This window comes from Fusarium odoratissimum, assembly GCF_000260195.1.
Source record: "Fusarium odoratissimum NRRL 54006 unplaced genomic scaffold supercont1.9, whole genome shotgun sequence".
Taxonomy (NCBI): domain Eukaryota; kingdom Fungi; phylum Ascomycota; class Sordariomycetes; order Hypocreales; family Nectriaceae; genus Fusarium; species Fusarium odoratissimum.
The window spans coordinates 1,296,068-1,319,024 of NW_022158695.1; the positions used below are offsets into that span (position 1 = coordinate 1,296,068).

The 22,957-nt window shown below is 48.7% G+C and overlaps 11 protein-coding genes and 2 non-coding genes across 15 annotated transcripts; 5 read left to right on the top strand and 8 right to left on the bottom strand.

The window, feature by feature from the left end:
• Window positions 1-112: 112 nt before the first annotated feature.
• On the bottom strand, window positions 113-3,607 carry FOIG_06846 (uncharacterized protein). Its single transcript, XM_031206072.1, has one exon. It carries the CDS (start codon window positions 3,406-3,408, stop codon window positions 3,025-3,027), a length of 384 nt encoding a protein of 127 aa, XP_031064796.1. The 5' UTR covers window positions 3,409-3,607; the 3' UTR covers window positions 113-3,024.
• FOIG_06847 lies at window positions 3,552-3,641 on the bottom strand. The gene has a single exon. It is a non-coding gene; the product is annotated as a tRNA-Glu (tRNA).
• A 509-nt stretch (window positions 3,642-4,150) lies between these two features.
• Window positions 4,151-4,271, bottom strand: FOIG_06848. Its single transcript has one exon. It is a non-coding gene; the product is annotated as a tRNA-Leu (tRNA).
• A 723-nt stretch (window positions 4,272-4,994) lies between these two features.
• FOIG_06849 (uncharacterized protein) lies at window positions 4,995-6,034 on the bottom strand. The gene has a single exon (XM_031206073.1). It carries the CDS (start codon window positions 5,654-5,656, stop codon window positions 5,177-5,179), a length of 480 nt encoding a protein of 159 aa, XP_031064797.1. The 5' UTR covers window positions 5,657-6,034; the 3' UTR covers window positions 4,995-5,176.
• A 1,038-nt stretch (window positions 6,035-7,072) lies between these two features.
• On the top strand, window positions 7,073-8,277 carry FOIG_06850 (uncharacterized protein). The gene is made up of 2 exons (XM_031206074.1): window positions 7,073-7,908; window positions 7,960-8,277. Exon 1 carries the CDS (start codon window positions 7,314-7,316, stop codon window positions 7,839-7,841), a length of 528 nt encoding a protein of 175 aa, XP_031064798.1. The 5' UTR covers window positions 7,073-7,313; the 3' UTR covers window positions 7,842-7,908; window positions 7,960-8,277.
• Window positions 8,278-9,250: 973 nt separating this feature from the next.
• On the top strand, window positions 9,251-11,529 carry FOIG_06851 (uncharacterized protein). Its single transcript, XM_031206075.1, has 2 exons — window positions 9,251-9,869; window positions 9,923-11,529. The coding sequence occupies exons 1-2, from the start codon at window positions 9,437-9,439 to the stop codon at window positions 10,261-10,263; spliced, it is 774 nt and encodes a 257-aa protein (XP_031064799.1). The 5' UTR covers window positions 9,251-9,436; the 3' UTR covers window positions 10,264-11,529.
• Window positions 9,879-12,232, bottom strand: FOIG_06852 (uncharacterized protein). 2 transcript variants are annotated; one of them, XM_031206076.1, is made up of 3 exons: window positions 12,037-12,232; window positions 10,789-11,972; window positions 9,879-10,738 (listed from the first exon to the last, which is right to left on the bottom strand). In XM_031206076.1, the coding sequence occupies exons 1-3, from the start codon at window positions 12,170-12,172 to the stop codon at window positions 10,448-10,450; spliced, it is 1,611 nt and encodes a 536-aa protein (XP_031064800.1). In that variant the 5' UTR covers window positions 12,173-12,232; the 3' UTR covers window positions 9,879-10,447. The 2 variants fall into 2 exon arrangements, with proteins under 2 accessions (XP_031064800.1, XP_031064801.1); XM_031206077.1 differs by lacking the exon at window positions 12,037-12,232 and having other exon boundaries at window positions 10,789-12,031.
• Window positions 12,233-12,739: 507 nt separating this feature from the next.
• FOIG_06853 (uncharacterized protein) lies at window positions 12,740-13,364 on the top strand (the record flags this gene model as incomplete). Its single annotated transcript, XM_031206078.1, has 2 exons — window positions 12,740-12,745; window positions 12,927-13,364. 2 exons carry the CDS (start codon window positions 12,740-12,742, stop codon window positions 13,362-13,364), a joined length of 444 nt encoding a protein of 147 aa, XP_031064802.1.
• Window positions 13,365-13,667: 303 nt separating this feature from the next.
• On the top strand, window positions 13,668-14,310 carry FOIG_06854 (uncharacterized protein; the record flags this gene model as incomplete). The annotated part of the gene is made up of 3 exons (XM_031206079.1): window positions 13,668-13,777; window positions 13,848-13,879; window positions 14,069-14,310. 3 exons carry the CDS (start codon window positions 13,668-13,670, stop codon window positions 14,308-14,310), a joined length of 384 nt encoding a protein of 127 aa, XP_031064803.1.
• A 154-nt stretch (window positions 14,311-14,464) lies between these two features.
• Window positions 14,465-16,369, bottom strand: FOIG_06855 (uncharacterized protein). The gene is made up of 2 exons (XM_031206080.1): window positions 16,009-16,369; window positions 14,465-15,960 (listed from the first exon to the last, which is right to left on the bottom strand). Exons 1-2 carry the CDS (start codon window positions 16,227-16,229, stop codon window positions 14,697-14,699), a joined length of 1,485 nt encoding a protein of 494 aa, XP_031064804.1. The 5' UTR covers window positions 16,230-16,369; the 3' UTR covers window positions 14,465-14,696.
• Window positions 16,370-16,455: 86 nt separating this feature from the next.
• Window positions 16,456-19,834, bottom strand: FOIG_06856 (chromosome transmission fidelity protein 1). Of its 2 annotated transcripts, XM_031206081.1 has the most exons (4): window positions 19,589-19,834; window positions 19,038-19,487; window positions 18,284-18,988; window positions 16,456-18,235 (listed from the first exon to the last, which is right to left on the bottom strand). In XM_031206081.1, the coding sequence occupies exons 1-4, from the start codon at window positions 19,751-19,753 to the stop codon at window positions 16,961-16,963; spliced, it is 2,595 nt and encodes an 864-aa protein (XP_031064805.1). In that variant the 5' UTR covers window positions 19,754-19,834; the 3' UTR covers window positions 16,456-16,960. The 2 variants fall into 2 exon arrangements, with proteins under 2 accessions (XP_031064805.1, XP_031064806.1); XM_031206082.1 differs by lacking the exon at window positions 19,589-19,834 and having other exon boundaries at window positions 18,284-18,971; window positions 19,038-19,105.
• A 91-nt stretch (window positions 19,835-19,925) lies between these two features.
• Window positions 19,926-21,138, top strand: FOIG_06857 (60S ribosomal protein L27a). Its single transcript, XM_031206083.1, has 3 exons — window positions 19,926-20,091; window positions 20,287-20,395; window positions 20,455-21,138. Exons 1-3 carry the CDS (start codon window positions 20,060-20,062, stop codon window positions 20,761-20,763), a joined length of 450 nt encoding a protein of 149 aa, XP_031064807.1. The 5' UTR covers window positions 19,926-20,059; the 3' UTR covers window positions 20,764-21,138.
• FOIG_06858 (CDC7 protein kinase) lies at window positions 20,504-22,904 on the bottom strand. Its single transcript, XM_031206084.1, has 2 exons — window positions 22,350-22,904; window positions 20,504-22,295 (listed from the first exon to the last, which is right to left on the bottom strand). Exons 1-2 carry the CDS (start codon window positions 22,723-22,725, stop codon window positions 21,172-21,174), a joined length of 1,500 nt encoding a protein of 499 aa, XP_031064808.1. The 5' UTR covers window positions 22,726-22,904; the 3' UTR covers window positions 20,504-21,171.
• Window positions 22,905-22,957: the final 53 nt, after the last annotated feature.

Genomic DNA, 22,957 nt, shown 5'->3' on the forward strand with positions numbered 1-22,957 from the left:
GATCAAGGAGGGGTAGGTGACGGTCCGAGCGTCGAGTCGGTGGGTCTCTGATCCAGAAATAGCCGTGCAGTTTGGTGTGTAGGCACCTCAACTTCAAAACTCCATTTATATCAATTATCAGACATTCACGATGAGGCCTGACGTTGTTTACGATACAACGCGCATAACCGAGATGCTCTGTTCTATGCTTGTCTCAGTGTCATTCAGGCTATTTTGAAAGAATGATACACTTATCGTCATCGCCCGGGCAAAGCCGGATCTAGCGAGGCTTGGAGTGTCGTTGTTTATCATCACCACTTTTCCCACATGACCTCTCATTACCGACTCACCGCGTATGCTATCTCCGGTCTATCCACACCTCCCTGATACAGCCGCACCTTTTTTGTTCTTTCTGTCTTCTCATCCTCCGGCTCGTTTCGTTCCATCCCGAGCCTTGTCCATCTCCACTATGTTCAAATATCCCGCGATGCCGCTGTCTCCGCGCATCCTCTCCGGCAACTATGGCACCTCCCTGCTGTAGGCCTTGGTAGCTATCACTAGTCTCCAGATGCGTCGTACGGGTAGCTTCCGCAGGTCAGGATGGCTGGCTATGTCTGCCCAACGTACATGCTCTTCAGTGGCAGCTGCGTTCACTCAGACCAATTGACTGCCCCATCGCATCACACATCCTTGCCTCTTCAGCTCTGATTATACAGTGCTGAATTTAGCTGATTCGTCTCTGGATGCTTATGTTTTGCAGGCGTTCGCAGGTGATTGTGCATGGGAACAGCCTTGTATTGGATTCTTTGAGTTTCGACCTTGCAGATCTCAACCAGTAAGCTTGAGCTTCATCTGTCTCGGGATCAGTTTCTAGACCTCTATAATCAAGGAACCTGTACCCGATTATTGATCAGAAAAGGAGAGCAACCTTCTCCAACTTTTGAGACTACTTTCTACTGCGCCACGACCGGGCGAGATGTCCTTGGTCAAGCCATCAGCCTTGGTTGTCTCAGGCGGGTGATCATCAACACCACCACCACAATCAAGACCCTCCTCAAAGAGTGGACAAATACTTGAGACCTTCAATGAGGGTGCGGAAATAACTAGTCAAAGAGTCTCCCAAGTTTGTCCTCATTATCCGAGACTTGCTCCAGTATTTCTGTCACTTATGATCGAGGTCCTAAGTTTTCTTACATGCTGTAGCATCCTCATCAAGGCGCCTTTCTTGATTCGCTCCTCCCGCATTCCCCCTACACCCATCTTTTATCCTATCGATGCTTTTGGTTTCGCGAAACACCCCGTATGTTTGTCTCTCGTGGTTATCAACTGCCGAGAAGCACTGACGTTTTAGACCAGGGTCATGATATGGAAATTTGCCTCTTCTTTGATCTTCAGACTCACAGCCTCTGTGCAGTTGGTCAAGTCCATCATACACGACAGGCTTGGACAAATGTATTGGCTGTTGCACCTGAAAGATTATTGACTCTCTGGTGGCTTGGCTGGCGCCCCCAGATTTGGCACCTTCAGCCTTTCGCATCGCATAAGTGGCGTCCCTGTCGAATGTTCTAATGTACGCTGCTTGTTCCCGCCCCTCTCTCCGCAAAGCTGGGTTCACCTTGTCTGTCTGGCTTTTGTCTCTCCTTGAGTCACCGCTAAACACCAACACCACGAGACGTCAACTTCTTACAGCCTTTCATTCATGATCCGAAATAAGCGCTCGGCAAGTGTTGCGCTAAGCAGAATGACACCCACTCAATGTACACCACCCGTCCCCGTGCACTCGCTTTCTCGATCGCCCAACCACTCCCATTCAGACCAGGAGATTCCTGGTCACTACACCCTCACATTCGATGAGATCGACTCTTCTTTGACATGGGCAACATAGTAGCATCTTGAGAAGCCTCATGATCCCTGCCCCACATCATCCGACTCAATCCCGGCGGCGTCATCAGTCTTGCTCCCCCACCATGATCACGACTCTTTGGTGTTTATCGCCCCCTCGGACGCGTTGCGTCTGTATCGCCAAGCCTGAATTGTTTTGAATCCTGATGAACTTGGCAACAGGAGTACACAGTCCGGTCAAAAGTCTCCGGCGTTGTGACATTTCATCGTCTGTATTCCCTGCTGCAGAGACCCTGAGGACGATCGCAACGGCCACTACGTCTAGTTTCTGCAAGAAATCATCATTTGCAACACAACTTCCTGTTCACGTTGATGGTTACAGCAGGGCCCGAAGGAACCGGATCGCTACAACCATGCTTCACTCTATCATCTAATGTTACTCGTGAAAACCATACCGGCCCTCAAAGCATGATATGACACCATTCTTATGGAATCACGACAAAGCACTTTTCTGTCATCAACTCCGACACTCTAGAGCGCCTGACGGGCTCTTCCAAGGTCTATGATAGCACCAGTCATGCGCTTCATGACTAGCACAGCGCCCAGAGCCTCGTTTGCTGACACTCTCATGACAAAACCCAATGGCATACCTTGCTCCTCTTCGGATGACCTTCTTGCCTGGCGCATGTCTTAAGCCCGGCCTCGTATCAGCACTGACGAATGGGACGGGCCGGTGAGGTGAGGTCAAAGACCCTCTGGCCGGACGCGTGACGAGCCGTGTTCTCTCCACTGCGGAGGAGACGTTGTGGCGAAGGTTGGAGAATGTTGGTGTTGCAGTGAGGGAACTTGTGGCTGGTGATGTTGATCAGTTTGGAGAAGGGTGTAAGTGTGCCAACCATCCAGTGATGTTGTCGAACCGTCAAAACACGGAGGCGAGCAAGGTGACAGGTTGTGGCGTTTCATTCTAACGTATTCGTCCAAGAACGAAGGCGGTCTTTTCTCCTTTTTTGGTCTATTATGTCCGTAGACTTGTCTACTCCGGCAATGTGAGACAAACAGACGCAAAAGCAGCATCAAGGTAGGTCTTGAGTAACACTCGGCTAGAAAGAGTGAGTTTTGGGTAATGTTCTTGTCGAGTCAGGCATTGATGGATGTGCCAAGGTATTCGGAGGACTTTTGATACGGTTAAACCCACATCAATGATCACGAGAAGGTGTCGAGGAGAATGATATCGTACATGAGGGCATGATCTCGGTTGGTGTCATCCTTGTAGTCTTGGGCTCGGAAAAGACGGATGTCAATGGGATATCCGTGAGTGCCACCAACAATTTGGATAGGGAGAGAAGACGGGCGAGAAGGGTCAGCTCTGTTGCTGGAGACTCTTGTCAAGCTTGGTCTGCCAATGTCGAAAGAGACAACCGAGGAGATATCACCATGGCACTCGAGGCGCAGGAAGATGGGTGAGCAGATCCGTAGGATGTAAAGCTGGCAAGCATTTCCTTGTCCTTGATCATCCATGATACTGCTTTCTGGGAGCGTTTTACACGGCCCGCCCGGCTTTTGTGTGTACAATATACCAATAGCCATCCTGCACTACAGCATTATCCGCGTATCCAGCCAGGTTGGGGAGGCCGGCCTACCTTACCTTCCTCATAGCCATGCTGTCAGTCCTATGATGTTCCACCGATCGAAACATCGTAGATAAAAGCAAAAAAGAAAAAGTAAACATTCTCCGGTACAGGGAATCGAACCCTGGGCTCCGCGGAACTGATCTCTCAAGTTATGAGAGCGCGAAATGTTAGCCACTACACCATACCGGATGGTGATCTTGTGATGGTGAGGGCTCAGATTGAGACTGATGATTCCGTAATTCACGTCGTAGCGGTGAGAAGCAAGGCATAATTGCAGTTCCCAGGCGATGAAAAAAGTTGGGTAAAAGAAGAGGAACATGGAAATGGAGTGATGAGCAATGGGTTGTCTAATTGGCAGAAGCTGTTGACTGAGTGAACCAGTAACTGGTCTACTATGGACAGAGGGGAGTTACTAACACTTGCTTTTCCATCATTTCGACCTTCACGTCAGAGATTGTAGCAAGTTTAGTTGCAATTCATGTTTTACGAGGGGTAGCAATAATATGTACAGCTGTATGCAACCCTGTCCAAGTGTCGTCAACATGTAGCCCGCAAGATGGGAGTTCTAGCTATTGTAACTCAAGACTTGTAAACGCAATCTCACACGTAGCCCCTCCCAGTAAGCAATTGGGTCAACTGCGAGGCTCCCAGCATGTCTCCCTCCACGTCAAAAAAAGGACCGTTTGGCAAAAAGTATTTGCCAAGGTTGGGATTCGAACCCAAGCATCTTTCGATACCAGAATACTTCCTGCTGAACAGGATAAGATCCAACCAATCAGATCTTGAGTCTGGCGCCTTAGACCGCTCGGCCACCTTGGCTGTTTTCTCCTTGTTGTAGATGTGTTTCTTATCGTGAGTTATGCATGTGGTGAAAAAATCGTGTCGTGAGGAGTTGTCTGTGGCTCGCTATCTTGAGGCGGGAACACACCACGTTCCCTGGCCCAATTCGCTGAGACGGCATATGGCAGAGTTAAACTACAATACTGTGGACTATCACTTCACAGAATTGTCCAATCTGCATTTGCTGTTACGCTGATACACTGATAAGCTTCAGATCAGCGCAAGAATCTCTCTTTCCTAAAAGGGAAATCTGCGAAATGACTCATTCTGGCTCATCCTTTATCGAAACAAAGGACCTCGCAACTGCCCCACTTCCCGCTCACGTCCAGGGTCTTTACAGTGTTTCCATGCTCGTGATGCACTGGGCTTCTATCGCAACTTGTCAGTGATTCATTGTTACTCATCTCATGGAAGAGATGGTAATGGAATGGCAAGCCCTTATACATAGACTGATTTTGAGCTCTACGCCAGGGTCGTTCGGATGCTACGGAGGTTAACAACGTCAAATAAATATGTATAAATTGCTTGAGATGACTTGACATAACGAAGCAATTGATGTAAGTGGTGACACAAATGATGAAGATGAGTGTAAGCTGACACAAGATTCATCCGAGTTCTCTATATGTCAAGAGGCAATGAAGTCTATCAACAATCGCGACCTCGCCTGCTAACAGGGCATTATCATCTCATGACACATATCACATCTCACATCAATTATGGTTCAATGGTTGAACAAACAAAAAACATTATAATTAGAAATGCGCCTCGCTAACACGTAACATATCTAGAAGTCTTTCCAAAGCCCCGAATCCAAACAACGATGCTGAACTCGTGTTGTGTTTCCTTTCCTGCTCATCTCATTCTGTTTCCGATGTTTTTTCCTATCACTTCTTCCCTAGCATTTCTCTTAAGGCATCCACCTCAGCTTCCCTCCTCGCAAGTTGAAGTCTCATATCATCCCTCTCATTTGTCATGGCAGCCAATGCCTCCTCGAGCTCTGAGATGCGATCGAGTCGCTTTTGGCGGTACTTGCGAGCTGCGAGGGTGTTGCGTTGGCGTTTGAGGGTGACAGCTGACTCTTCGTCTTCCGGTGACGATTTGCGCTTCCGAGAGGAGCCTGACGAAGAAGAGGGGGATGGGTGGAGGGAGAAGGTAGATGTTCCTGGGATAGATGATGAAGGAGATTTGTTGGTGGTGGTAGGGTGGGGAGTGCTTGATGTTGAAGGTTGCTCGAGTGGTGAAGAGTCGACAGTGATGAGAGGCTGCGCCTGGGCAAGGAAGCCATCTCCCACATCGAGTTGAGTATTCGTATCCAGAGCGTTCATGTCAGAAATCATAATCTGATCAAACAATCCCTCTCCCATATTCTGACCAAAATCCCACGTCGCATCATTTCCCTGGTAAACGCCTTGGGAGTTGAAGTCGAAGTCGAGAAGGGGAAGATCCAAGAAAGGAGAAACGTCGCACAAGAGACCAAAATCAGAATCTGGCGCTGGGGCACTGATGAGACTACCATGACATGACGAGTTGTCTGGCGCACTTTGATCCTGATGCTGCTGTGACTGCCATTGATTCAAGTTAGAGGGGGCTTGGCCTCCCCTGTGAGTGCAGAGAGGCCGATTAGGCTAAAGAGGGAAGAAGGGAGGGGCGGACGGTGGGAGAGTCCGTTGGTGTTGATGAAGAAAGAGAAGTAGAGTGAGGACGAGGGATGGTGTTTTATATTGCTCGAGGTTGGCGTACAGTGTGCTTGGATTTTGGGGGCACTTGCGCTAAAGCATTCCTTGCAGCGGGCGCTTATGGCCATGGGCCCGTGGACCCGAACGGTGTGAGATGGGTTATCGGGATCGCCGTTTTTACTGTTCAACGATAGGACAATTACGATGAATCGAGTTTCAATTGCATGAAGTTTGGGCTGTGTAATTGGGCCTGACTCATTGGTGTTTGATGGCTCCAATTGAGGATTGAAGCAATTGAATCAATGCACTTTCGTTTGTATGGGACAACTCTTCGCAATGACAAGCGGATTTTCTTATACATGTTCAACTTAGTATGAGCAGAAATTCCAATTGATCTTAACTAGGATTGAAGTGATGGAGTGAGAATCCAAGGGTGAGGGATGTCCACGTTCGCTGCAGCGCGTCCCCGCTGAAGCCATATTGTGAAGCTGTCGGGATTTCCCATGGGCCCGAAAGCCCGACGCGAAGACCCAAAGTGAGCATTCAAAGAGAGTGGGAAAGCAAATATTTCCAAATAAGCCGACAAAGACCTCACTAACCACCAATCCAATTATGTCGATTGTTCCTTCATCTATACAGTAATGGAGGTTGTCCTGGGGGAGAAACTGACATTGAATCCTATAACAACCAGACCACAATGTTACAGCTCTGCTGAATTAGGAGATTAAATACACAGCGCCATTGAGTAGAGTGAAACGAGGAATTATTTATATGTGGTTTTCAAAGCGAACACAATAGTCAGGAAATAAATAGCTCTTGTGCCAGAGTGAGTGCCTTACGCCGATCTCAATGATACAGGTCTCGGGTAAGCAGCTTCACCACGGTTTAGATCAAGAACAATCTGACCACTGATGTAGCATTTCCTGCTAACAGCCTTACAAACGAAGATGGAAATAATGTAAAGACCGATTGGCGCAAAGATAGTAGTTGAGGCAATTATACAAATTCTCCCATTGGTCTGCTGCCCTATCTCCGAACCTCAACACAGCCTGCGCCCTCCCCTTGTAGGGCTGTTCATTTAAAGGCTCGCCCTTATTATCCGTCAGTGATCGGTCTAGGTTGCAACAGACCGCTTAAACGGCACTGAGGACCATTTAACATGACATGTTTTTCGCTTCCTTCGCGTCAATCCGACGCCCTTAGACGACCTTCCTATTTAAAGATCGCGGACTGAGTGATTCCCATAGCATCCATGTGAGGTATTTAAACAGTTGCGTATATTGTTGAATTAAACACAGCAAGCCGACAACAACATTTCGCACTGATCGACAAATCATCACTTACAATGTCTGACTTGCACTTTCGCGTTGCCACCGAAGGTGATGCTCCTCGCCTTCAGGAACTCATCGAAGCAGCGTTCCGCTTCACAGACGCTCACATCGACTGGGTCGGATCTCCCGAATTAGCTGAAACATTCAACATCGACATATCCGTCATTATCGACAGGATCACTTCAAATGATAGTAAATTCCTGGTCGCAAGTGACACCCCCAATGGCCCTATAATCGGGTGCGTCAATGTTATGAGAAAGGCCCCGGATTACGGCCGTTTGTGTCTACTTGCTGTCGACCCAACACTGCAGCGTGGAGGTCTGGGAAGAAAGCTTGTTGCATATGGAGAGGAGTATCTCACGAAGGACTTCGGTGTTGGCAAGATTGGGTTGAATGCGTTGCACACGAGAAAGGCACTTATTAGATGGTATGAGAAGTTGGGGTATGTTAGGACGGGGGAGATGACCAAGATTCCACTTGAGAGGCTTGAATCGGACACGCCTATTGTGTTGGCCGAGTTGGATAAGACTGCTGTTCCTTGAGCTGGGGTCTTATACAATGTGACGACGCCAGAGGATGGACGTGCTGATGTGCGAGAGATTGGCAAAGGTGAGAGTTGCTATGAGATTGGGATAATCAGCAAGCTAACATAATGCGCAGTGAGCCAGCATTCAGATGCTTGCTTAGAGACAACGCCTTCTTGAGTATTTTCACCGCATGGATGTGCAGATCACCCGTGTCAACGTTGAAATAAGACATCAGTGCAAGTCTTTCGAAGGAAGAGGGAGACGGAAAGAAGTGCGATTCTCAATGTTACATCCCGATTATTATTCTCATGTCTCCATACAATAACCATTCCCGTCAAATTGACGACAATATGATAGTGAACAAACGGATATAGATCAACATTCTGATCCATGCCCAGTGATAAATAAACTTCAAGGTAGCACAAGAAGCCGATCCGGACCCATTTTCTAGAACCCGAGGATTTCCTCCATCCCGACATTTCCCTTATCTGTCTTGCGCCTCATCACCACGCCCTTGAGCGATCTGAGCGTCCTCAGCCTGCCATACCATGATAACCAACAGTCTTGGCAATACAGAGTTTAACGTGTCAAACATCTCTGCGTCGTCTTCACAGCGTACTGAGCCACGTCACGACGACCTTCCCAAAAACGCCGCCAAGAGGTCTGTGTTCCCAAGTTACGCAGTCGGTGTATTCTCATAACCCAACGAAAACCCCCAAGATCACCACGCTGAACGAGGCTCAAACACGATAGGGCTCAAACTAATCAATCGCCAAGACAAACTTTGCTCTTAAAGATAGAATGGAAACGCGTGGCTAGCGAGGCTGTGATATCGTCTTGGCAGCTGAGTCCGCCTTCAACCAATGTGAACCCACGGGTTTAAACCTTCGTAGACGAATCACAAACGATCAGTGTGCTTCTCAGAGAGGAAAGACCTCACGCGACAGCAGAAGCAAGCATAAATTGCGGGAGCTGGGGTAGTGGAGGGGGTATTGCGTGGCCTGGGGTGAAAAGCCACTGATCATCGTGCATCTGTTGATCTTTTTGCTTTCTCGAATTTCTTTGTTAACTGCCGACCCTGGTTGTATGTCACTTATGACGCAGGGCCAAAAGTTTAAGCTTATATTTGCACACCGGAGAAATATAAGCATAATTAGTCCAAATACCTCTAGTACGGATCCAATATCCTGTAATTTATATGCAAACTGCTACGAGGTCAATACAAGCTTGCCGAGAGCATTGGCACAATGAGTTCCCCAGACTTGGAGTAAAGCAAGAAATTTGGCAGTGGAGAAATAGCAGCCCAACGCTTTAACCATGACGCTCCGCCAAGACTGTAGAAGCGGAGACGAGAGTTATCGTGAAGCCAGTTACGAGCAAGCTTCTGAGTCGTGCAGACGATCAATTGGTGGGCAGATTTTATTGCTTGGCATATCCCCTCAGGCATTACGACTGCCGTGGCTTGGCGAAGCAGGCAAGGATCAATCGACATTAAGGTGAGGCTTTCGGCTGGCCAAGGGGATCGTCGGGAAGTGACATGCAATGAGAGTTGCCAAGAAAGTATGAATGTATTGTGAAACTGAGTTGACAGATGAGATGAGAATGTATAAATGCCTGGTTTGTCCTTCAATTCGTTCTCTCACCATCAACAGCTTCATTCACAACTTCACACTTCAAACTCAACAACACCAACAGAGCTTCTTCTCATACAATCATTCAAAATGTATACTTCAACCATCGCTCTCGCTCTCGCTCCCCTTCTCTACCTCGCCCGCGCAGACATCAGTCTCGATCGGGACGACATCCCACGAGAATGCGACACCATCTGTGATCCCATTATTCAACTCACCAAGACATGCGACACTGATCTCCGCGGTGATCGTGACCGTGAAGAAGACCGTCTTGAGGCCCAGTGCGTCTGCACCAACGACTCTTTCAACGTTAGCCGTGTCGCTGCTCTCTGCGCCGGTTGCATTCACCAGAATGCTCAAAACAACCGTGATGACGATGACGACGATGATGATATCCGTGATGACACGGAGGGTAAGTTTTCTTGAATGATTGTGGAAATGTGTGAGTTGTGCTAATTATTGTAGAAATTGATGATCTTATGTACACTTGTGGTTTCTCATCTACCACCTATGTCGCATCCGCCGCCTCAGCTGCCGTCTCTGGCGTCTCGGTCGACGCGACTCGACCTACAGATGCTTCTCAGTTGACCACCACCATTGCTGGCGGTACACGAACCCAGAACTCCAACGAGCCTTCTGCTACTGGTGGCAGCGGTGGTAATGGAGGCAGTGGAAGTAACGACAACAACAATGATGCCTCTGCTACCAACGATGCTTCTAACCCCGACGAGACCAACGCTGCTGCTGCCATGGCACCTTATGGAGTCGTCGGCGCTGTTGTTGGCGCTGCTATGCTCCTGGCTTAGATATGATGGGACATCACCCTGTGAGAGGGTTACTGAAATGATAAAGGATTGTCGCTTTTTATATGATACGCCTTATTTTCTTATTTAGAGGGATGCGCTTAATGAGATATGTCGCTATTTATCGTATGACACCGTCTACCGATGTGAATCTACATGCCAGATAAAGTAAACTCACATGCGACTCTTATCTCACCTCATCGGCGAACTGTATCTCTCGTCTAATTGGAGGTGTCTCATCGCCAGCATGAACAGGCAACTCGGAACGCATTCTTTGAGCACCAGTAATGACAATTGGACCAGTAGCCGGACGAGCGTCTTTCTTATCTGGTCCAAAGAAATACCTCCCAATGAAGGGGATATTTCGTCGACGTCCACCTGTTGGAGCATCGCTCAGACTTTCGCTGACAACACGGCTCAATGTCCTGGGTGCGTGGAAGCCCAGTTTTCCGACTGGGATACTCAAGCCATGAACGACCTATATTCTGTTAGCATAAATAACAATTGATGGATGAGGGGGCCACTTACGATACTGCAAACTGTTAGGAACCACACAATGATGCGTGTTTGGTCTCCAAGGTTCTTAACATCGCTCCTCGGCCGCCCATCCTCATCACTAAGATGCTCTTCAATGAACTCCAGACTGATGAACAGATAGAACACTGCCGAAACACCAATTGGTCCAAAGAAGCCAACAAAAACAGCCTGCTTGACCTCCTCGATCTGATGAATCCACTTGTGCATGCCAAACACCCACGGAAGTCGCCTCAGCACAAGGACACAAATCCCCAGGATGACAAGATGCCATAGAGGAATAACAGAGTTGTCGTGGAAGTCTTTCCAGGGGATGTAGGCTCCATACCAGAGAAATATGGTAACGTTGAGCAGCATGTCAATTGTAGGTTGCAGAGAGTCGTCTTTGGTTTCGAGACGGAACCAATCGTCCCATGTGAATGTGTTACCAGCGATGAAGCAGGCTAGCACATCGTCTGTACCGACCATACCGCATGTCCCTAGGACGAAGAGTGCTAGGGCGATGGCGAAGACGAGAAAGCTTTCGCGATCAACGTAGTTATGCTTCTCAGCGAAGTGAAGCAGCTCTTTGCCAACCCATCCCACCACAGCGCCGTAGATTACACTGAGAATGATGGTGTAACCCCAGGTCATACCGAACCACAAGCCCATAGCATCGGCCGCTCCACCGGATGTAGCTGCAGCACCTGTAAACTTGATGAGATAGAGGGCCAAGAACAGAAACGGATAGCCCAGTCCATCATTGGCACCAGACTCAGCAGTGATGAGATACTGAAGATCCTGCGGAATATTATGATCCGCAAACTTTCCCTTAACAATAACAGCACTCAAAACCGGATCAGTGGGTGTAACACAAGCCCCAATAGCAAGGGCATGTAAAAACGGCGGCTGTCCTGCAAGTGCCCATACAAGTAGACTCGTAGCAAGCCACATACAAGTCATACCAGGCCCAAGCAATAAACTAAGTGACTTCCATTCTCTCACAAGGTATTTACTCGGCAACTGCACGCCTGCAAGGACAAGCTGCACACCGAGAACAAGACGGCTGAAGTTGAGGGTTATAGCATTGAGGTCAAAATCGCACGACTCTGGAAACTCAGCGCACTCAGCGTAGTCCTTTGGACGAATAAAGTCTGCGCCATGAGGACCGAATGCAACGCCTGCCAAGAGAGAGATAACTGCAAAAGGAAATGCGCTTTAGAAATGCCAAGAGATATTTATGCAAGGGTCTGGTAAACGTACGGGCTTCGGAGAGATAGTAGTTCTCTTTGAGGAGGTAGGATACGAGGCCGAAGATTGATATGAAGCCGCCGAGAAAAGCGACGACTATGTTGAAGTTTGTGGTTTGGAGAGGGATTGACCATAGATTTCCAGACATTTTGGGCGTGTTTAGCAAGCGAAGTTGAAATCTTGGCGGGGAATCTGAGGCACAGGGACGATGTCATGGTTGGATTAGTGCGTAATACTGAGGCTACACCAATTAGATCTCAAGGCCCTTGTACCGAGGGATATGAGATGAAAATCGGAATAAATTGTATCGGATTAATTCACTGTAGTCGTCGAAACACTGATGATCTTGCACATGTCAATAGTTGAATCATGTCTGAGATTTTGTGCATTGGGAAATTTTTGTGTCATGTCTCGGCCAACAATGCATTCATTATCTTCACTCACAGATTGACCGCCAGATCAACACCATGAAACAGTTCCGCCGTTGCACTGCACATTGAACCTTTTGCATAAACCCCATGTCCAAGTAAATCAATTACACTCAGCTTCTAGGGCTGACGGGCACCGGGACCCGAATCTATTTGAGATCGTGTAACTCAATCTCAGTCAAGCCCTTTGGGTCCATGTATAAAAGTATCCGTGACTGACGTGGTGACCCTCAAGACGAAGCTCTTTATCTCATACAGGCTTCTTTTCTCTTCTTAACTTGATCAAAATGGCTGTAAGTAACATCATAACGGAACTCCCTTTACGAATGCCAGGCCCAATTCTGGTTACCGCACTGGCAGCCTGTCTCATTATCGTGATATTTACCGTGGCTACAGCCACCGCCGGTTTTATCGAGACTTGGTACTTCGCCTCGCCATTTCACTAATGCGCGTGACTTAACTAATTCCCTATAGCCAGGGCCTCCCCATAGCCGGCTCTTTGGTCATATCAAAGTCTTTGGCCAGGTCGCAGCATCAATACCCCCAAACACTCACCCGCAGCTCCTCTACACAGAAATAGTCCACTTATACAACCTTGAAGAAATATTCTATCTTGATCTCTGGCCTATAGGCCCTGATATGGTAGTGATTACTGATCCCAGACTCATGGGCAACTCATCACTTCCGAAACCTCTTCCTATACGCCCCCTTACTGCGGTGTTCATGAAGCCAATGCTTGGCGAGGGAACAATGGCAGCAACCAACGGGGCGCTATGGAGAAAGATAGCTACGGCTGTTAGCCCGGCTTTCTCGATGGGTCGTGTCCTAGGAATGACAAGCATCATGGTCGACGAATGTCTGCTATTCCAAGAGAAGCTTGACGAATTAGCCGTGACTGGAGACGTCTTCTGAATGGAGGAACTCATCGCCAGACTAGCATTCGGCATAGTCTCGATAGTTACGCTCGGAGAACCACAGCATTCTCAAGCAGTAGGAAGTCAAATCTTGAAGGATTTGAGGGACCTTGTGAACCTTGCAGGAGGAGAGACAAATCCCCTCATCGCCTATAACCCAATGGTACAGATCCCGCGGCGGTGAAAAAGACACCGAATTGTTAGCAGGCTTGACAGATCTCTGAGGCAAAAGGTCAACGAATTTGTTGAGCGGATTGTTCAGGAAGGAGACGTTCCATCAAGGCAGAACCCGAGAAGCATCATGGACCTTTTAATTCGTGAGCATGCCGAAGCTATGCTGGAGGAAAGGAAGGGAGGTGTGTATGGTCGCTTAGAGCTTTCTAGTTCCGAAGAAGAGATGATCTTTAGCAAGTAGGTTTTGCTGCTCGTCATGGCTTGGCACCAGCTAACTTCCACCGTAGTTTGAAGACCATGCTATTAGGAGGGCACAGCACATCGACGAGCACTCTCTGCGTAGGTTGACCCCCCTATTCCAGGAACATGCTTGTCTAACTATATTACACTAGTTTATTTTTATGCTTCTATCAAAAGCCCCCGATGTCGTCGAAAAGATGCACCGAGAACACATTGAATAATTTGGGGCCTCTCCTATAGTTACTTTTCTCGACAACCCAAGCATGTTTCGAAGACTCCCTTACACAGAAGCGGTTATCAAGGAATCTCCGAGACTTTACCCCCTAGGGTCGGATCTAAAGCAGGCACCTCCAGGTACAACAATCACCACACACGATGGCCGCCGTCTTCCTAATGCCAATGGCCTCATCATGACAGCCAGCACGCACACCATCCACTACGACGCAAACATATATCCAGACCCGCACATCCTTTCGGCCAGAACGATGGCTAGATCCAGAGAAGGCACCCCCGGAACCCGGTTACTTTAGAGCATTTGGTGGAGATGGAAGGACATGTCCTGGGCAAAATATGGGAATGGACATACTCAAGATTGTCATCGTCATAACTATGGGTAAGTATACGTTTGAATGTGCGGGATTGGCGCCCAATAAAGAGCCTAGGACGAAACATACCAATTTTGATCTTGTGTTTGGGGACATTGCATTTCAGCAGCTTGGGTTGGATGGGAGGCCGGGGGATGGAATGATGATGACTGTAAGGAAGAAGGCGTAAGGCTATTGAGCTTTAGTCTTCAGCATATAAGTATGTTTCAATCAAGCAATGACAATTATGCTAATATTTTCTCTAATCCATCTATTTATGCTTCCATCTCATTATCTTCGATCCAGTGTTGAAACCGTATTTGTCACCCTAATTACCTCCCCGACATGCGCTTTTCCAACCATCGGAAGGGTACGTAGAACAACGAGCTCATAACAAACGCAATCTCAAAGCCAATATCACCAGTCGTCTTTGCTATTGGACCAGTCCACCAAGCCTGCGCCATACAAGGCACAACAAGTGCGTAGCAGATAACACCCGCAGCGATAGCCGCAATACCAAGGGGCAGCTCAGAAGCAACATTCCAGATTGCATCATCGTACGAGTCCCAACGACCCTTTCGGAAAACAAGATGCTCGACACTGACGATACCAATGAAGGATGCGGACCAGTAACCGATAAGAGCGACAAAGTTCTCGAGGTTGACAAAGAAATCGCGCTGGGCTCTTAGAGAAGTGGGGATGACGATGACGGTAACGACAATGGCGAAAGCGTAGCGGGGAATCTTGATCAAGCCAGGAATAAGAGTCTGGAAGTTGAGTGTAATGGCGTACATTGTACCGCCAGTGTTACCCAACAGAGTGAGCGAGAGAATAACAACCACGAACTTTCCAAAGCCACCGGCGCTAGAAAGCATGGCTGCGAGAACGCCTCCGACTGCTGTCTCACCATATGCTTCTGACCACTCGGGCACATTTGGAAGAGCCCCAGCGATGGCAGCTCCAAGAACCATGAGGAGAATGGTGGGTGTGACGAGGCCGAGGTAACTGTACGCAAAGACGCGCCACGAGGGGACCTTGGGATCGAAATATGTCGTAAGATCGCTAGCAATGGCTGCCCAAGGAATCATGTAACTCGCAACAATCATTCCAAAGCTGAGAACTGCTGCTGCAGTCGCCGGTGCCGCAGGAGGAGCCTGCTTAGAAAGCTCAGAGCCACCACATCCTGTCGCAATGGTGATGGCGATGATAGCAGGGATGAAAGCATAAGTCTCGTAGTAATGCAGAACCTTGAATCCACAGAACGAAATAAATAGCGACAAAATGCCAATGATGACGATTCCGACATCAGGGCTCAAGTGGCCGCTTGATACAGCGGAGAGACACTGTCCGCCGACGACAAAGATGATGACCATGAAGCCAGTCAGAGTGGCGAGATTGAGAAGAACAGGAATAGAGACGAGATATCGACCAAAACTATATCTCGCCTGGATCATCTGTCTCATTCCCGTTTTGGGGCCAAAGGTAGCAAGATAAGCAGGCCCGATGGTTGAGAAGAGGCAGAAGAAGAGGATAATGAGCGCAGAGTCTCTCAAGCTCAGGCCATACACCAATGGACCCAGCATGCCAAAAGTGATACTATACACATCAGTATGAGCTTGTAACAAGGTTTAGGAATTAACTTACCCAAGAATATTAGAGTTAATAGACGCCCAGATCGTGAAAATGTTGTAAAAGCGTGTTAGGGTGCGCTCTTCGATGGGAATGGGCTGAATACCCTTCTCCTCAACTCTTCCCATGCGCAAAGCTTTGTGGAAAAGAGCCGCTGCCTTGAGACTCTCGACATCGCTGTGATCATCATCAGGAGGCATGCTCCTCTCTGGAGCTTGTTCTGTTTTTGTCGCCATTGCAAGACTCCCGGAAAGAAACAAGACAATAGGATACCCTTGGGTTGTTCAATAACTCAAACTATAGAATGAGGAGAATGAGTCTTATAAGAGTCAATGGGCAAATAAATCGGTCACCCCGGTCCCGGACCCGGTTCCGCCTTTTTTTTTTCTTAGATGTCGCTAGTATTTTTCATCAACCAACGAGAATTCATTCATTCGCCAATGGCAGTCGGTGTTAGTGTGACTGCTAACGCGATTCTGCGGGATAAACGTCGCCGCATGGAGCTTTTACCGCGGGCATCTTAGTTAAGGCGTGTTTGACAGGAAATGCCTGATGTTGCCGTATCTAGCCTTCATAGATGTTCTCTTTTTTCCTGTTCATATTTCTTATCGTATTAAATGTTGGTTGATTGTAGCTTTGTAGATGAGATAATTACTATGGTGCTGTCTCGGTGTTTTTAGATATGAACCCTGTCACTGCCTGATATCGAATGTTCGACGCATGTTCTGCATCCTTCTAACACGCCGTCCATCGATCTTCCTCCATTGAAAGCACGGCCTCTGTGGCGGCAAAGCCTAATCTGCCTCTTCTCCTCCATTCGCCTTCTCCATCCTCACGCCAAGAAGGGTCTCGACCTCCACCCACAAACAAGCTCCCATCTTTGTACAAGCTCAAATCTGTCTCGTGATCTGAAAGCTTTCGTTATGCCCAGACTTGGAAGTAAGACCCAGCCCTACCATTATCGCTTTTACTGATCCTGGCTTTTGCTTTTCTTTCCTCGGAAGAACCCTCCGACAGCGCCCATCAGACCTCCGAGGCCCTTCTCGTGACTGTCCTTGACTAAACCCCCTCTTATCCACCCCGGTAGTTTGCCCCGGATTCGCTCCGTGCCATATCGTCGATCCACAAGAACTATCGCCGCATAATCGCCCCGGTGCCGGATTGCACGGCCGATACTCTGATTAACTGCCCGCATACAAGCGTTTTCGTAAAAGTCTCTCGCTGTCTGCTTGCCTTTACCTATAGCTTCTTCTTTCGCTACGCCTTGCGCCGTAAGATTGTTCTGTGTTGTTGTCTCGATGTACTCGATTTTTGCTTTCCAGTCTGGTGATGCGATGTTGGGGTAGGGTAATCCGATTACTATGACGCATCGACCGAGATGGTCGGAGAAGTTGATGCCTTCTGACATCTTACCACCTACAACGCTGAGAAGAAGGGCACCTTTGCCGTTGCTCTTCTCGCCGAGGATGGCGTCGGAATATTCTTGGAGAACTTCGTCGCTTGATGCACCTCTTGATTCCTTGAATAGCGCTTTTCGGGATGCCAGTCGATCCCAGGTTGGCTGTGCATTTCCTTGACTCTTTTGCCAGACAGTTACCACTTCATCAAGATATCCATAGCTGGGAAAGAATATAACGACACCATCTGGGACTAAGGAGCATAGGTTCAGAATGGCAAGGCCCAGCTGCGTTATCATTTCTGTGTCGCCTCGCTTCTGGAAGCTGAACTCAAAGGGTGGCGCCCCAGGTCTTGAAGAGGCCAGCGTCCAGACACAGAGATTCTCGGGCGGAATGACATGTCCACAACTCAGAGTGGTGATTTTTTCTGGTTCCAGTGAAGGGAACAGGTGGTCCTTGTAATCGTCAAACGGAGACATTGTACCTCCCGCAAGTACAACTGCTCTCGCACTAGATGCTATAGACGAGAATGCGTAGGTTGGCGATAAAAGCAAGTAAGAAAGTTGTATATCAGGGGCTAGCCCCTTGATCTTTTGATAGAATATTCGACCCTCGGAGCTGAGATTTGTGAAGGCGATGAGGAACGATACTAGGGTGTGAAGAACTGGTGAACTTGATCTTGGTGTTTTAGAGTTTGTATCCTCGCTCTCGACATGGGATATGTAACTTTCGATCTTGAAGGCGAGCTTTGACTCTTGGATGTACTGAATGAGCTCAAACATGTTGATCTGGTCAATACCTTTTGGTCGGGTTAAGTCGTTGGGATCCACGATACCATGTTCTTGCTAGCAGGACGTCAGTGGATGCTATTTGACCAGTGGTAGTAGACTCACCTTGAACTTGAGTGCCCGGTCCATCCACTCGCTAAGACCATCGATGACCCTTCCCACTCTCCCAATATTGACTCGATTGACACCTTTGAGTTTCTTGCCAAACTTCTTAACGTAAACGCCCAACATGGCTCGTCCTCTTCGCAGGTCACTCAACTTGATCTCAGCTGCGTGCACGTTTGCCACCGCATCCATGATATTATGCGCCTCATCAATAATGACAACGCTGCCTTCCAGCTTCACGCCAAGAGCATCTCTGGCACTCTTCTGTAATAGCAGAGGATATGGAAGTGTGATGATCTCAGCGCCTGGTAGAGCGGTTCTCGATGCGTAGTAGGGACAAACAGACAGTGATTTGCCCAGTTGATGAAGGTCTTCAATATCCGGCAGTGTGGCCAAAGCCGAGTCGCGGAATTGGTGTGTCTGCGAGAGCAGATCTTCTTTGGGTACGAAGGGACATTTCTGTCCTGACTTTGGCTGTTGGAGTTCTGAGCACCGGTCGTTGATGGCCTGTACGGACCCAAGGCGTGAGACAGTGGGATTGATGCATAATCTCTGTCGAGATGATAATGGTAGAAGCTTTACTGCTTCTGTCTTCGTCTCTTCGCTCTTGGCGAGTGACGTTGGCAGTGAAGGAGGAAATGAGGGGCGACGAAGTTCGGTGATGAACTGCGAAAGTTGAGAATGTGTTCTTGAGGTGTAATAGATCTATTAATGTTACTACTCGTACTTTACGGTTCATCAAAGACATTCGCACCTTGATTTCCTCCTCCAAAAGATCATCTTCCTCTTCAGGCTTCTTCGCCCCTCCCAGACCAATGCTTGCAAGAACTTCTCTCGTCTCCTTACTCAATCCGGACAGGGCATCTTGAGGCCCAGCATCGCGATCATCAGGATCATCAAGCAACCACTCGGCATCTTCATCTTCTACGCGCGATTTACTGGGTACGTAGTCCTCTACTCGCCGACGCTTACGGGCGCGTTCTTCTTGTGCCCTTTCCCTAAGGCGAAGGGTCTCAAGACGCTTCTCTCGCTCTTCCCAGCGAGTGACGAGTTCTTCGCGCTTGCGACGGAGAAGTTGCTCAACGAGCCATGATGGTTCGTCTTTGTAAGCTTCTGCGGATTCTTGGATTGATGCTTCGAATTGATTCGATTTGTGGTTGCGAAGCCATGTTAGTGAGGCGCAGATCAGTGAAAGTGACTTCCCCTATTCGATGTTAGTATCTCTAAGGCAAATGGTGGCCTTTTAAGGGACTAGATATCATCAAGACGAGATAACAGTATCTCTTTTGCTTCAGGTGGACTCACTGTACCAGTCGGGCTCTCCAAAATGCCAACTTGCCCATTACCAGTCTCCAAAACATTGTAAACAGCCTTCATGAACTGCTCTTGAACATCATAAGGTGTATATGGGTGGTGGAAATCCATCTTTTCAAGATCTTGCGTGACTTTATCCACTTCAGATTGTGCCATCTTGATTAACTAACCTCAGTTGAATGAGTATCAGAGTCGCCGCGATTCAATCGCGTCTCAAGAGCATTAGTTACCCTTGAGCCCATCATTGGTGGGTCCTCACCGAGTCTCACCACGGTCAATCCACGAGATCACCTGACCCGCTAAAACCCACAAGTCGGTCCCACCTTCCCACAGCCATTTCTTTAGGGTTGCTCTGCCCTCGCCTAGATTTTCGGCTGTTGCTAGGCTTTTACAGGATATCACCCTCCATTTCGAAGTTTCGACTGTGAACATTCGGACAAGTCGACAACCACAGCCGTCACCATGCCTACCCGTACTTCAAAGACCCGCAAGCAGTATGTCCTCATCCCCCTCGCCGTCGACGAGGTTGGTCGTTGAGAGAGACCGCGTCCGTTTCTGGTTTCCGTAGGGAAATCGGAGATAGACCGCTGGAGCTCACAATAATCGCCCTTTGTCGGCGGCTGCTCTCGAACCCGACGAGATCAAAACGATGTTGTACCGAACTTTGGATGGACTGACTTGTAATTCAGCCGCGGTCACGTTTCCGCCGGTAAGGGACGTGTCGGAAAGCACCGCAAGCACCCCGGTGGTCGTGGTCTTGCTGGTGGTCAGCACCACCACCGTACCAACATGGACAAGGTTAGAGAGGATGATTGAAGCGCAGAATCGGACGAGGTTTTTGGCTAACGCGATCACAGTACCATCCCGGTTACTTCGGTAAGGTTGGTATGCGATACTTCCACAAGCAGCCCAACCACTTCTGGAAGCCCATCATCAACCTCGACAAGCTGTGGTCTCTCGTCCCCCAGGAGACCCGTGACGCCTACGTCTCCGGCGAGAAGAAGGACACCGTCCCCGTCCTCGACCTCCTCCCCCTCGGCTACTCCAAGGTTCTCGGCAAGGGCCGTCTCCCCGAGATCCCTCTGGTCGTCCGCGCCCGCTGGGTCAGCCGCCTTGCTGAGCAGAAGATCAAGCAGGCCGGTGGTGTCGTCGAGCTTGTCGCTTAAGCAAGCAACTGTTCTCTAAATGTTGTGCTTGCTTAGGAGTCGGTTGGGCTTGTATGGGAATTTTCGCAAAAGGAAAAAAGAATCTCCAACCCGCGAACAACGGGCAATGGATGACAGGTCTCCTCTAAGCAGGGACCTAGGTCGGTCGGCTTCGGGCATTGCATCAGGGACTCTTGCAAGGAGTTAACGAAATAAAAATCGATTTTCGCCCATGATTATGAATGACAATTTTTTTTAATTCACTGTGATCGCACCATTGATGGTATTTGTTCCCGTGAAACTTTCATAACACTGGGTATCAGTCATGTTGGGCTATGTACAGATATCTAGCCAACCACTTCCGTAACATTATACTCAAACCAACGCCCTTCCATGCTTCTATGATTACATTAGTGATACAGAATTGTTTCAATGCTCCGCCATTGCCTGCTCGTTCTCTTGCCTCTCGGCCTCAATCTCGCCCAAGAGAAGAAAATCGTGGTTCAGTGCTTCCGCAGCCGTTATTCTCCTGCCAGGGTCTAACTCCATACACCATTCGAGGAAGTTGATGGCCAGCTTTTCCTCTCCTGTCAGAGGTTTTTCCTCGCCTCTGCATGTACTCCACATGATGATTTTCTCCATCGAGAAGCCTCCTTGACCAACTGTGGGAATGCTGGTCTCGAAGACGCATCCATGAAGTAAACCTGCAGCTTTCATGCGTTTAGTGCCAAAGATAGTCGCTATCTCAATCATGGCTTCAACGTCGTCGGCCGAGTTGAAAAATGGGAAGCGTTTAGACAGAATGGTAAGAAGAATAACGCCTGCAGACCAGATATCAATGGATGTAGTCTGCTCCGTGCACTTGAAGAGAACCTCAGGAGCACGGAAACCTCTGGTTCCAGCACGATTGGCACGTCGCGATGATCGTGTGTCAGATTTAGGATATCCTGCTTGAGGAGTCGCAGCATTCTGCGCCCAGACTGAATTTGTTTGGCGATGCTTTCGGACCTCTCGGGACTCATGGCAAAGACAAGGCTTGGCATCAGACCCTTCCCTCTCGGCAAGACCAAAATCGACAAGAACACCGCGCTGTGTACCTGGGTCGTACAGGAAATTGGTAGGCTTGATGTCTCGGTGGAGAATCTTGTGATCATGAACACTTTTCAGGGCGGTGAAGAGTTCTCTAAGGTAAACAGAGATCTCTGTAATAGTTAAGTCGCGAAAGTACGTGCGGAAGTCTCCGTGCCGAAAGTAAGGCAGAATAGCCACGACCTGGTCGGTTTCGCGGAATGCGGTGATGAGAGGACAGATGGAGGGACATTGACGTAGATCGTGGAGTAGTTCAAGCTCGTTGAGAATTCGCGAGGGACTTGAGGTGACGTAGATCTTCTTGATGGCGACGTAACGTGCCTTGCGACGCGGACGGTGAGACACAGGACTGTCGGTTGCTTTGGGCGGTGGTGTCCATTTTGACGAGTCGTCTTCATAGTCCCAGCTGTTGTCGTAGTGGTCGTACATGATATCCTCGGCTTTGTAAACGGTAGAGAAGGTTCCTGGCAACAATTGTTAATCTCAATGGGACCCAGGTGGGAGAAATGGGAATGTACCTTCACCGATTCGCTTGATCAACCGATACCGATTGCGAAAACCAGGAAAGTCATTCTGTAACTTGTCCATGTCTGCTTGGACGGTTCGGTCAACAGCTTCGTCTTCAGATTCCTCCTCCTCTTCTTCTTCTTCCTCTTCCTGGGGCTCCTCTTGGGGCTGTTGCGGTTGGCGATGGGCGTGTTGTTGTTGGTGTTGCATTTGCTGCATGTGCTGTTGTTGATGCACCTGCTGGAATGACTGAACGCGTTCGTCTTCATCTATTGGAGCTGCTTCTTCAGTGCGCTCTTCCTCCGCCATCATCTCCGTATCCTCCGTCCTCAAATCCTCATGGATATCGAAGTGCTCTTCGACATGCTGATGAACCACGGCGCTCATGATCGCTTCGTAATACAGAAAATGTATCCAGTAAAAAGTAACCTCACTTCAGCCGCTTCGAACTCTCACAGGTAGAAACAAACTTAAGCAAAAGAACAAGACTTCGTTATTGGTCCTTCAGAGCATCCACGAGTTGCAAATGCAGTTGAAGTTGGAGGGGCTTAAAGATTAAAGCCAGCCTCAATGAATGGTTGCAGGGGTCTGATAGGCTCAACGCGCTGTCTTTTTAGCG

Excerpts from the sequence above, each read along its gene's own strand:
- FOIG_06846 (XM_031206072.1), bottom strand. The coding sequence starts at position 3,408 with ATGGCTATTGGTATATTGTACACACAAAAGCCGGGCGGGCCGTGTAAA.
- FOIG_06849 (XM_031206073.1), bottom strand. The coding sequence starts at position 5,656 with ATGGGAGAGGGATTGTTTGATCAGATTATGATTTCTGACATGAACGCT.
- FOIG_06850 (XM_031206074.1), top strand. The coding sequence starts at position 7,314 with ATGTCTGACTTGCACTTTCGCGTTGCCACCGAAGGTGATGCTCCTCGC.
- FOIG_06851 (XM_031206075.1), top strand. The coding sequence starts at position 9,437 with ATGCCTGGTTTGTCCTTCAATTCGTTCTCTCACCATCAACAGCTTCAT. Across the intron at positions 9,870-9,922 it reads TATCCGTGATGACACGGAGG|AAATTGATGATCTTATGTAC; the intron begins GTAAGTTTTCTT and ends TAATTATTGTAG.
- FOIG_06852 (XM_031206076.1), bottom strand. The coding sequence starts at position 12,172 with ATGTCTGGAAATCTATGGTCAATCCCTCTCCAAACCACAAACTTCAAC. Across the intron at positions 11,973-12,036 it reads CTACTATCTCTCCGAAGCCC|TTATCTCTCTCTTGGCAGGC; the intron begins GTACGTTTACCA and ends TTCCTTTTGCAG. Across the intron at positions 10,739-10,788 it reads TCCTAACAGTTTGCAGTATC|GTCGTTCATGGCTTGAGTAT; the intron begins GTAAGTGGCCCC and ends AACAGAATATAG.
- FOIG_06855 (XM_031206080.1), bottom strand. The coding sequence starts at position 16,229 with ATGGCGACAAAAACAGAACAAGCTCCAGAGAGGAGCATGCCTCCTGAT. Across the intron at positions 15,961-16,008 it reads ATTAACTCTAATATTCTTGG|TATCACTTTTGGCATGCTGG; the intron begins GTAAGTTAATTC and ends TGATGTGTATAG.
- FOIG_06856 (XM_031206081.1), bottom strand. The coding sequence starts at position 19,753 with ATGGCACAATCTGAAGTGGATAAAGTCACGCAAGATCTTGAAAAGATG. Across the intron at positions 19,488-19,588 it reads TGGAGAGCCCGACTGGTACA|GGGAAGTCACTTTCACTGAT; the intron begins GTGAGTCCACCT and ends AACATCGAATAG. Across the intron at positions 18,236-18,283 it reads ACCGGGCACTCAAGTTCAAG|CAAGAACATGGTATCGTGGA; the intron begins GTGAGTCTACTA and ends ACGTCCTGCTAG.
- FOIG_06857 (XM_031206083.1), top strand. The coding sequence starts at position 20,060 with ATGCCTACCCGTACTTCAAAGACCCGCAAGCA. Across the intron at positions 20,092-20,286 it reads ACTTCAAAGACCCGCAAGCA|CCGCGGTCACGTTTCCGCCG; the intron begins GTATGTCCTCAT and ends CTTGTAATTCAG. Across the intron at positions 20,396-20,454 it reads ACCGTACCAACATGGACAAG|TACCATCCCGGTTACTTCGG; the intron begins GTTAGAGAGGAT and ends ACGCGATCACAG.
- FOIG_06858 (XM_031206084.1), bottom strand. The coding sequence starts at position 22,725 with ATGAGCGCCGTGGTTCATCAGCATGTCGAAGAGCACTTCGATATCCAT. Across the intron at positions 22,296-22,349 it reads GATCAAGCGAATCGGTGAAG|GAACCTTCTCTACCGTTTAC; the intron begins GTACATTCCCAT and ends AATTGTTGCCAG.